General features: G+C 43.2%; 1 protein-coding gene across 1 annotated transcript in view; it reads left to right on the top strand.

The window, feature by feature from the left end:
* IL17RD (interleukin 17 receptor D) overlaps positions 1–12,296 on the top strand; it is a 60,883-nt gene that overhangs the window by 32,077 nt on the left and 16,510 nt on the right. The window contains exons 2-3 of the mRNA XM_054594965.1: positions 8,041–8,098; positions 12,125–12,250. Of these exons, the coding sequence (XP_054450940.1) occupies positions 8,041–8,098; positions 12,125–12,250 (184 nt within the window). The remainder of the gene's footprint in view (positions 1–8,040; positions 8,099–12,124; positions 12,251–12,296) is intronic.

The raw sequence follows: 12,296 nt of genomic DNA, 5'->3' as shown, positions 1-12,296 counted from the left end.
GGGTCTAATGTTGACTTGCTGCTTCCCACTGTTATTTTAAGGAGGCCTTTCTGTACAAGACCACCATGTGGACAGCAATAATAGGCTGACAGAAGGAGTCGCCTTGCTTTCTAGCATAGCCTGTGATGTTTCGATTAGCATTAAAACCTAAAAGGGCGGACTTCCATAATTTCAAAATATGTGAAATCCACCTTGAAGGAAGCACATGTGTGGGGCACACTGGAGACCTGCCTGGCTGGAGGCGGCTGGGTCCCCATGGCAACGTCACAATCCCCCATTTCTTCAGGCATTTGTGCTGTAAAAGCAGAATTCCAGATGTGATACAGTATTTAGAGACTCCATCCCCGGGCCTCGGAAGCGGTATTTGAAGTCAGCACAATTCAGTGCACACTCTCTGTGTGGTCCGACGGCTTTTTATTAGTAATTTTGTTTTGATCCGAACATTTCCTCTGAGCTTAGGCATAACAATCATGTTTATAGCTTTCAGTTTTCCTCTGTTGTCTAATCACTATTTTGCCCTCGCAAGGAGATACTTTCTCGGGCTTCTGGAGTGAAGTCTTTGTAACTACCTTTACCAGCGAAGGGAGAGGAGCAGAGGGCTGCTTTTCTGGGAGAGTGGCTGTTTGGTCGTTCTCTCTCCACCCAGTATTTACAGAAAGCTGGTTAATCTGTCTGAGTTGTCTGTGTGTGCTTTTGCAACTGCAGATGGGTTGACTGTTGTTACCTTTAAGATGCCAGTTCTTTAACATGCGGTTCTCATTTGAGTGGATGGGAGTGGTGTGTGCAGCAGAGGGGAAAGGTCTGGCTCTCCATCCAGAGGCATGTTTTATAGCTTGCTTTTAACGTTTTGAGAATTGGAAAAGTGGAACAATCCTGTCTATTTGTGAGTATCAGCCACGGGAGAGAACGCACAGCCCAGACCCTTAACAGACTATTGGACAAAGTACTAGGGCTTTTGCTCTGTGAAAACCAAGGAGGTTGCAGATTTGTTTTGTTTTTAAACACAGAGGAAAAGTCGTTGTATGTGTGTGTCTCTCTGGATTTCAACTTCATGTGCATGTTCCTGTGGCAAAGCAATATAAAAATCATAAAGTTGAGCGGGGAAGGACATTTTGAAATTTATCAAATTCCGTTTAGGCCACCACCATTTAGAAAAGTTGCCATCATATTGTAACATATAAATGTATCAAACATTGTAAACCTTAAACTTATATCGTGTTATATGTCAATTAGATATCAACTAAAAAAAATAAAGGAAAAATAGTCGCTATCTGAGAAACAAGTCATAAATGCCTTTAGCACATCTTTATAGTGGTGAATGGATTTCCGTGGTGGGGTGGGAGAGGGTGAACTGGTGAAAAGAAGCTTAGATGAAAACTCAGGCTCTCAGTTTGATAAGTAGGACACATGGTAATTTGGCATAGGTTGGCTCCATGTTAGAGCTCAGAAACAATTGTCCCTTCAGCTTTCCTTTGGGGAGCGTGAAATTAGGAACATGTGTGTGCTGATTAGCAACATGTCAGAGATGAATCATGATTACGGCTTTGGTCTGGTGCACAGGCAGTGCTTTGGAGCAGTGATTTCCTACCTCCTTGAGCAAATCTCTCTAATTAGCTTAAGATCTCCGGGTCTTTTTGGGCTGACGTGGTAATTGCTGGTGGGAACTCACCGGCACTCCCCCAGAGCTTGTGTGTTCTCCACTAGACATCCAAGACCTCACCTCCCCAAATCGGACAGCTGGCTGGCATCCTTATTTCTGAAGCTGGTTGCATGTACATGGGGAGTGAGAAGAACAGCTCCCCGGAATGTGGAGCAAGTATCTTGAATAGATCCAGGCGCAAGCTGGCTTGGTGATTTATTTTCCTTGTGTTTTGGGTTTGCCAGCATTCTCCTCGGCTTACATCATCACCTGGGACTTCTCTGCCTTTGCTGACTTTTTTTTTAAAGTTAAAGGTTTGAACTGAAATAAGTGGGGTCTGTCTTCGTTTATGAAACCATCCGAACCTGCATGGAATAAATTGACCCCATGGTCTGCTGCTTGCCCTCACCATGTCCATTGGTCGGGCATAGGCAAGAAGCCTATGGTTTCCATTTTAAGCCTCACAGGGCAGTCTTTTTAATCTCATTGACACACTGGAAGCCCATGATCGAGGAAGTGTTATGGAAAATAGAGAATTAACCTTAGTTTTAATTGGTTACTCTGTGTACCTGTAAAAAAAAAAAAAAATCCTCTTCAGTTCTTTCTGACAAATGCCTTTCTATAAATTTTACCGAAAGTCAGTTCACTAAAATATTACCAGCTTTCTGAAAGTTCCATAACTGACTTGAAAGCAGTCTTGTTTAAACCTAACTGTTTGGCCTGCCTTCCATGTGAAAAGGGGCACTACAATTAGCGCAGTCCATTTCAAAACGCATTTTTCCAAAATGGCAGTTAAACTGTTTTGGAGCTGGACTGGTAATGTCGCTCCAGGAAGCTGGTGTCTTCAGATGGCCCGGGCTCCCTAAGGGCCCCTCAGGAAACTGGCCGTCTGACGGCCCCTGGCGGTGCTGCTGGCTGCTCTGTGGGACCCCGCCCGGGGCTGTCTTTGTGTCCAGGTCTTTGCTGCTTTGCCATATGGACGGAGCATTGGTGTGGATTTTTGCCTTTTGAATTCTTTTCCTTTAGAGTACTTAAGGGTTATCCATTTCTCCCCCTCTCCTTCCTGAGCAAAAGATGTTTTTTCCATTATGTTCCCATTTGCTGCCTTTGTCCCTGCTTACCACAGTGTTCGTAGCAGACAGAGCTCCAGCACCCGGGGCTTGCTTCTTAGCTTGCATTGGAGCAAATTAAAAACTGCCATTAGTGCAGCAAATGGGGTGGTTAATGAACTAGGGATATGACACCCTACGGCCACAGCTTTGGCATTTATAGTTTTTAAATAACAGGCAACAAACAAGTATTCTTAATCATCAGCTTATTAAATATCAAAACGGGGGTAGTAAGTAAAAGCTTGGGATTATTTCCTGACAGCTTCCAAAGCTGTTGACCTGCTTTATAAGTTGCCTTATGTCTGTTCTCAGTGTGAGCCTTGATTCTAAGCCATAAATCACCCTGACATACTGAGCTAGGTCCTCCTGGGCTCTCTGTATGTGTTACCTGGCTCGATTATGCACTCGTTAATTCAAACAGACAAACTAATATTTATTAAGGGCTGATTATGTGCCAGGCCTAGGACTGTGGGGCAAGCATTGATGGAGGTGTAGGGAGCTGCTCTGTCACTTTGCTTTTTGCCTTCATTCTTCCTGTCTTGTCCAGTCTGAGTACTTATTAGCAATGTAGTCACTGAGTTGCCCTGTTCCCACCAAGACCATTAGCAGAACATATTCCTCAGTTGGGTGGTTAGTGCCTCCTGCCACCTGTCCACCTGCCTCTTCTCCTACAAGGCCTGTATGCTGGAGACAGACCATACCTGAAGATGCCACTTTCTGTGAGTGTTCCCTGTCCACCTCATATATCTTCTCATAGGGGATACTTTCATGTTGTTTATTAGGGCAGGAATCTTCTCAGACAGGAATGGTGGAATAACCATTTCAATATTGTGTCAGATGCTGTGCAGAGACTGTATATATGTCATCTCACATAGCTCCCACACTAACCCTGTCCAGGAAGTTTTATTCAAACACTTTATATATAGCTCAGGGAAATGAGGCTCAGGATGGTTCAGAAGGTTGCCCAAGGTCATGCAGCTGCAGTATTGCACAGACTTTTTGTGCAACTCCCAAAGCCCGTTGTGTTAACCGCTCTTCTATCCCAGACAAGCCGTAGGCTGGCCCACAGAAGCCTGTATCTGGGATGGCAAAATCTCAAGCAGCAGCTCAGAGATTTGAGTGTTCCACGTCTGCCTGCAGCCAGGGTGGGAGAGAGTGTAGCGGCAAGTGATCAGTTTGCTGTGGGTGTGTGTGGGAGGGGAACAATGACAGCTCATGGTGTGTATGACATCAAGATCCATTTCATCTGTATTGCAGCTAGTTTTATGTGTGTATTAGCTTTCAATTGCTGCCGTAATAAATTACCACAAATTTAGTGGCTTAAACAGCACACCTCTATTATCTTAAAGTTTTAAAAAAGATTTTATTTATTTTTAGAGAGAGGGGAAGTGAGGAAAAAAGAGAAGGAGAGAAACATCGATATGAGAGAGAAACATTAATCAGTTGCCTCTTGTATGCACCGCAGCTGGGACTGAACTTACAACCCAGTCATGCTTCCCAACAACAAATCAAACTGGCAACCTTTGATTTTGTGGAATGATGCCCACCAACTGAGCCACACTGGTCAGAGCTATTATCTTAAAAGTTTTTGAAGTCAGAATTCCAAAATTAGTGTTACAGGGCTGAAATCAAGGTATTGGCAGGGCTGTCTCTTTCTAGAGACTGGAGGGGAGAATCCCATTTTTTTGTTGTTGTTTTTTGTTTTTTTGTTTTTTGCCTTTCCCAGCCTTTAGGGGCTGCCTACATTTGTTGGCTAATTAGCCCCTTCTTCCTCCACCTTCAAAACCAGTAGCATAGCATCTTTAAATCAGTGTCTCTCTGTTTCTCCCTCTCTCTGCCTTCTGCTTCCATTATACCTGCTTCCATTATCATATTTCCTTCTTCAGACTCTGATCCTGCTGTCTCCCTTTTAGAAGGACCTTTGTGATTACCTTGAGCTGACCTGGATAATCCAGAATACTCTCATCTCAGGATGCTTAGTAATAACATATGCATAGTTTTTTTTTTTTTGGTTTTTTTGTTTTTTTTGCTTTGTAAACAAACCATTTATGGGTTCTGGGGATTGCGATGTGGGCATGTGGACGTGTCGTGGGATCCTGTTATTCTGTCTAGCGCAATGTGTAAAGGGAAGAGCAGTGCTGTGTGGGCTACCCTGGGCTAGCCCATATGTTTCTCAGGCTACTGGGGGCTCTGGAGCAGTGGAAGCATTACTCGGGTGTGAGCTGAGGACAGCCCGGTGGACCATCTGGCTGATGCATGTACTGAGAAGCCATGCCCTCTGTGACTTCCAAGAATGAAAGGTCTTCACAGTGCATGTAAGATCTGGTACCTGTGATGGCATCTCTTGCTTCCAAGCTCCATGACCAGGCTTGGACAACCACAGGGTCTTTTGGTAGCCGATTTTCTGTGGAATTGGAATTACCATTTTAGATCTGTATCGGTAGGTGTGTCATGCCAGTGAAATTACCATGCTTGCATCGAAGGAGTATATGGGCAGACTGATGTATCAGCAACACAGTGCGATAGGGGCTAGACTAGGGTGGGAAGCCCACGGGGGAGCAGGATTAGGGTGATATGATGGGCAACCCCTGAATATGGAAGTGCTCAAGAATGTGCTGTGCTGTAGTGCAGTGCCCAGAGGGGCTTGGAAAAGGGTAGAAAGGAGTGTCACATCAGGAATGGTTTAGGAGGGACAGAAAGCCTGTGGTGGGCTTGGAGCAAAGGAATGAGGGAATATTTGCACATTAGATCACCTTGGTAGCCAGCCTCTCAAGGTCAGGATCCAGGTCTGGTTCAGGGCTAAGCGCCCAGCCCTTCAGGGGCAAGGCAGAACGCTCAGTGGGTAGTGAAGGATGCTGCATGCAGGGCTCACCGTCCCTGGAGGCCAATTCATTTGGAACAGCTCCAAACATCACAGAGACCTTATTTGGAGGGATTTAGATTCTTGTATATATGAGTGATATAGAACATCTCACTATCTTGGGCTCCTTTCCACAATGCATTGCTCATTGCAAGTGCCTAATAATTATCTGTTAAAAGCATGTTGCAATAGAAGTACAGGGAGGATAGGAAAAAAAAGGAAAAGCTGACAAAGTCCTACAACTAAGGCGATTGGTCACCAGAGTCCTATGTACCACGGAGCATGCTGTGGAGCATTAATGGAATACATCTCCCTTTTGAGAAGTGCTTCTTGCATGGCTTCACAAGGTGCTCCTTCATCCTTCCCAGGGGAAAGTCATGCAAATTATCTCTTAAGAAACACAATGGAAGAGACCTGGACCTTCTGGAGTGAAGTGGTTTGCCATTGGTATCCAGCTGGATGGAAAGATTGAGATACTTACTTGCCCTCTGGATTGCACTTTTGTTTCCCTCTCATAATGTTCCCTTTGCCTCTCCATTCTAACTCCGTTATCCTTCCCCTTTTTAAGCATCTGGTGTGGGTCATCCTTATAACTTGGTTCATCCTTACTGAGGCGCTGTCTGTGGCATTTCATGTCCGATAAACTTATTTATGACTGGCTCTTCCCCCCTCTACATATATCTTGTAAGCTATCTGCACTGAGACTTCTTGGAGGGCTGGGTGTGACTTGAGATTTGTCTGTGTGCCCTTTGTGTGATCCACGTATCCTGAGGCCAGGGACAGTGGCTGTTTTGCTCACCACTGTACCTAGCATAATGTCCTACTGGATGGTGAGTGAGTTTTTGTCCTGGGGCTTTGTGAGGGAGGAGAAGGGTGTGGTTAGGGTGTTTGGCATTACTGAAGGGTTGTGGGGCCTGCATTGTCTCCTGGTCTCCTGCTTGGTCGCATTGCTGTGGTCTTGGCCATCTGGAAGTTGGGTGTCCTCTAGTTGCACAGAATGGCCTCATCTGTAAGCGGTTACAGCAGAGTTTAGGCTTTTAATAAGGTAACAACACTTTCCAAAGTGTTTCAGGTCAGGTGAGAAATTCTGGAATCTTGTAATGTGGGGGCAGGGAGGAAGGAAGGAAGGAGAAAAGCTAGAAAAGAAGGGTGACCAGTCCAGGAGATCTTGGGCTGGAACCCCATGTTGATTTAGAGTTTGCTACTGCTCACTTCTCACTTTAATTAGAATGGGTGTGTGTGTGTGTGTGTGTGTGTGTGTGTGTGTGTCCGTCCCTGTCTGTCCCTTTGTGCACAGCTGTGCTTTCCCAAGGTCCACGTTTATCCAAGCTCAGGGATACAGTTACGGCAGGCGTGCCTGGCTTCAGGGTAAGCAGCGTGAGCATGCCTGTGGCATATGGATGTGCTGGGGTTGTGGTCTGAAACCCTGGGCTCCATCAGAAGTGTTCTGCACTTTTTGTATCAGTGTAACAATTGCCCATTAAATACCAGGCTGCCAGCATATGGTTTTCTCCAACATCCCCCTTGTTGAGTGGAAACTTCAGCTGTGTGGCTAGCATATTTTCCCATCATTTAGCATTTCAGAATTAACATATTTTGGAGAATTCTGAAATTAATGCTGAATAGCACATTTTCAGATTGCTAGAGAAATAGTTAGGTCAGAGTCAGTAGATCTGTAGCTACTCTTTCCCATGATGGGTAAGTGGTGGGTTAGTAAAAGGCGGGGCCAAAGGAGGATTCCGGGGCTCCCTCTGCGGATGCTGTAATTAAAGTGGGAAGTCTGGTGGAGTTGTTATCCCTGCTGTTTAAGAGTGCAGATGGCTAACAGCCACATCACCAAGAGTTAGAGTTAGACCTTTTAAAGTCTTTTTTCTTTTTCTTTTATGACCCACCCTAAATATTCCAAGCAAAGGTATGGATGCAGTGAAGAATTTTCTCATTAAAAGTAACAGCTTGTTCCCACACTCATTCCTGGTCTTGGAATGAGAAACCTGTTTCCTTAGACTTGAAGAATTGCCTATCTGTCGTGACTTAATAGAGCTTTTGGACGAGAGTGCCTGGTAGACAAATTTTATAACCAATCAGTGTTCAAAGTGGATCCAACTGGTAGGGCTCCAGCTGGCAACTCATCTCTTTCCCAATTTTACTGTTAATGAATCATTATTTAAGCCCCAAATACAGAACAGCCTGCTCCTATTGTCTTAGGGGAAGTGAGTGCTCATGATCCCTGCGGCCTGGCAGTTAGGATTCTCCTGGGCTGAGGGGAGTTTGGCAGCCACAGGGGCAGGCCTGGATGGAAAGAGTGAAGTGTTGCTCAGTGACTGGCATGACCCTGGGTTTCTGCAATCGTGTGTGCGTTTGACTCTATGGGGATCTGTGCTGGAAAAGCAAATTGGCTTCACTCCTCATCATGTTTTCTTGTTTTCCCACAGGGAGTGGGGCCGGCTAGCAGAAACAGCGGGCTGCACAATATCACCTTCAGATATGACAGTAAGTAACTGGCTTGACCTCCAAAGAATGAAGCCCTTTGAGGGATCTAAAGCTTACACAGTCGTGCTTAATCAAGGATGCTGCGGGTCCTGGGGTTAAGGAATTTTCTGAACCTGCTTAGATTTGTCAACAGAGCTAAAGTGGCTCAGTCTCAATTAAGCCACTCAAGAATTTGGGACAGGTCAAGTGTCCTCTCGGGGGTTTAGAGAAGTCGTGTGTGGAAACCTCCCCTGATTTCCTCAGAACATAGTCATGTCCTTAAGAACAAATGCAGCTGTTTGTAGGACCCAGCAGGGGACACATTAGCAAAGCTACTCAAGTGCAGGATGCGGGGCATGGTGGGACTCTGGCCGCCTGGATAGGCATGTCTGTTTACAGAGCAGCACTGGCTCCTCATTCCAGCTGCTTGTGGCTTTGAGGAATCCCCGTGAATATAGCCAGAAGTGATTTCCAAGAAGGGTGGGAGATTTGCTTTTTTTTGTATGAACATTTTTTAATAGTAGAATTTATTTAAACATTGTCAGAAACACAGAGTGGGCTAAGCGAATCTGGGTTCCAGATTGGCCCAGGGGCCTTTGGTTGGCTGTCTCTGATGTAGGCCTGGTTCCAAACCTAGTTCCCCACCTATCAGCTGTGAACTGTGGCAGGTGATTTGACTTCTCCTAGCCTCAGTTTTTTCATTATAAAACAAAGATTAGTTTCTTCCTTAGCATCATTTTTTTTTTGCATATGAGTATAGTAGTTTAATGCATGTAAAGTATAAAAGTAAGCAGAACCAGTCTAAGTTATTCATCAGTAGCATTTTTGAGACTTAAACGGGTAATGCTTAATATCTATTAATATTAGAAATTATTCTAACTGGAGTTGGAATACAAGCACCTTTTTGGCCCCTTCTCTTGGGGTTTTCTGGCTGACTTGTTTTCTAAGGGCAAGGTGGGGGTGCTTTTTCTGATTAAGCATATATAACCCCCTCTTGGGCTTTTATGCCCAAGAAAGTAATTATATAGAATTGTGAGCATTTTAGCTTATGAGCCGTAACTTGAAAGTAAAAATGACGAGAAGGAGGCCGACTGATATTTAGTGACCCCTGACATTTGATTTATCTCTTGGAGAGAGTTATGAGTTCATGTAATAAGTAAGAGGTGTAGGTCACGTGAGGCCCCTGGAATGATCACAACAGGGTTTTTCACGTGGTGTATACAATAACAATTTTAAGATACAAGTATGTATGTCAAATCCGTGCCCACAGTGGCTGATGTGGGTACTTTAAGTTAATCAGTGAGGACTTACATATGAAACAGTCATTCCACGTTAGTGGTATTTGCATGTTCTTGGTAAATGCTGTGATTCTAATGAAGGATTTGCAAGTCCACGATACATAATTCAGCTAAGTTAAGACATGTGTAAGGGATCTTTCTCTGAGTTAGAAAGGTAATTTCTAATATATGTTCTTGGTCCTGGCAGATCTTGTGTTACATTCAAGAGTTCATATTTTCTGGTCAGCTGCAAACAAGTATTTGCATCTCTGATTTAATATGGTGATTTGTGAAAGAGGATCTATACCTGTAAAAATTATCTTACTGTTTTATTCATGGGACTAGATATTTGGCCCATGTGCCGATGCCTATCTCTTAATTATTATTTTCTTTCTAACTCTTGAGCATTTAATTAGAATTTAATTCACAACTCATATTGACTCCTGAGAGATCTAAAGTTCAGTTGTATTTTGGCAGAATGTCTTTTGGGCATAATTTTTTTGTAACCAAAATTCAAAACGTTGGATTTGCTAATAATTGGATACAGGCTGTGTAAAGTACATTCATTGTTTTCCATCGAGAAAGATATTTCTCCCTTCCACAAGGAAGTTCCTGTTATTGCTTAGTCAACTGGTTACTAGTTATATTTGAAATAGCTAAGAACTAATTACCAAGTTTTCACCAAAAGTATTAAACTACAAAATCTTATTTTTTTTTATTCCCTTTCCATTTAATGCTACAAAGAAAGAAAATATCTGGCTATTAAGTCAAAACCAGATTTCACAGGTCTCTTTGCCTCCTTTCACATTACATTCCTTGTTTCTTCTTCAGGCTCTGAGGGGGTAATGCCTGAGTAGGTTGTAATACATTTTCTTAATTCTTAGACTTTATTTGCATAATTGTATTTACAGAAAGCTGCAGAATGCTAATTTTGGCATTAGAAATGAACAAAGAAAAAACCCATGATTCCCTCTTGTTCATGCCTCTTTTCCTAAAGCTGAAGACAAAGATTTCCCTTTCACTGTAGACCTATAAATGAAAATGTTTGAACTTTACATGTGTGATGGGGTCATGTTGTTTTTTATGCTGGGAAGCTAGGCTCAGCCAGGAATTTTGCAGGCTGAACTCTTCTGATTCAGAACTCATTTGAGTAATAAGCTGTGTGCTAAGGATGGAATAGCAAGAGCCCTGCTTTAAGAGTGAATTTTCATCAGAAGTATAGAATTCAGTTTTTATTAATTATTAACATTTTTTCAGAAGAAGTGATATTGAAATGTTGAGGGCAGTTTTTGAAACAGCCAGGAGTACACCTGATATGGCCAGGCAAGAAAGCAGGACACAAAGCAGTGTGTGTGGAGGATCACGTTTTGAAACAGGGGTGTATTTTAGTGCACGTGTGCTGTACTTTAATAAGGAATTTTAAAAGGAGGAATATTACGTGCACGTTACACTGCTTGGAAGGCTATCCATTATATGTTACTAGTTCTGTGTGGTGAGAGGTTCCAGGTGACTTTTACATTTTCCCAATATTCTCTTTTAATTTTTAAATATCCAGTGAACACTTTTAGTCATAAAAATGGCAAATGTGTGGTGCAGTTTTGGGGGAGCCGGAGGGGAAATGCAGCAGGCTCACTGAGCTTAGAAAACGCCTCTGAATGCTCCCCCTCCAAGGAAAACACGCTGACTTCAGAGGGGTGACAGGTGGGTTGATGGAACTGAAGACCTTTTGCAGCAGATACCAAAGACAGTTTTCAAGTTTAACATTGAGAAAAGACGGAGATGAAGCAGCATAAGAATTATGAATTGGTGTCTGACAGGGATGGCTGGTGGTCTCTCTGCACGAGTGGCCCTTCTCAGAAATCCCAGCCGGAGCCTGGCTGGAGGCCTCTGGCAGTTCTTTAGGATCTTGCAGCCTTTGAAGGTATATTTAGCAAAACCAGGTGGCACAGCTGCTTGCATTGTCATGGCTGTATTGACAGGTGGCAGTGAACCATGTCCTCAGACAAAATCAAAGAATCAGGGGTTTTGTTTTTTCAGCAGTGTGAACTCTGGATTTGGTGGGTATGGTGGGTGTCTTTGATGACTTGTGGAGTATGGGAACAAAAGTTTTACCTTTGCTGATGCTAGTTAACATTTGAAGGTGCTTTGCTTATCACTAAGCCAGTCAGTATCTTTTGCAGCTAATAATTGGATTGTTTAACAGTCTTCATTCTCCCCTGAATTTACATCCGCATTTTATTTCCTTTTCCCATGCACCTTGCCCTCCAGGTTTCTTCTGAAAACAAGTGAACCCAGATTATTTAGCCATTGTTTTGTTTACCTCATTCCCTAATGCTGAAAACTGAAGTGATATAAATAATTATTGATTTGGGTAAAATGTCATAATGGTAAAAAAGTTCATGCCACATGCACACACAGACTCCAGCCCATGTAGGATCCTTCTAATACTGTCCTGGAATTTAACTCAAGGGGTGGGTGGTGGTGATGGTGGTGTTATCAATAAATCCCACTGGGGCATCTTAGAGTTTTCTAAACAGTCAACCTTTGATGTCATATTTGGACTTTTGAGGCACACAAAATGGATATGGCTACCTGCAGACATGCTTTACGTAATTTGAGAAGATGAACTTGTAATTAAAAACTAATTATTTTTTTACTTTTAATTGTTTTATGATAAGGATACAAATATATTTTTATTTTTTAATTTTTTATTATTCTATTAAAAACTACAATTTTAAACGTGACTGTTCTTGTTCTCCCAACTCTCTAGACTGTACCACATACTTGAATCCGCTGGGGAAGCATGTGATTGCTGATGCCCAGAACATCACCATCAGTCAGTATGCTTGCCACGACCAGGTGGCAGTCACCATTCTTTGGTCCCCAGGGGCCCTTGGTAAGTGATCAAAATGGAATCCACTATGTTGGCCTGGGTGGGTAAT

Source organism: Pteronotus mesoamericanus, unplaced genomic scaffold (genome assembly GCF_021234165.1).
Source record: "Pteronotus mesoamericanus isolate MK-2021 breed Mesoamerican mustached bat unplaced genomic scaffold, CSHL_Meso_final scaffold_54, whole genome shotgun sequence".
NCBI lineage: Eukaryota > Metazoa > Chordata > Mammalia > Chiroptera > Mormoopidae > Pteronotus > Pteronotus mesoamericanus.
The sequence above is the reverse complement of the archived record's forward strand: the minus strand, read 5'-3'. Positions and strand labels throughout refer to the sequence as shown.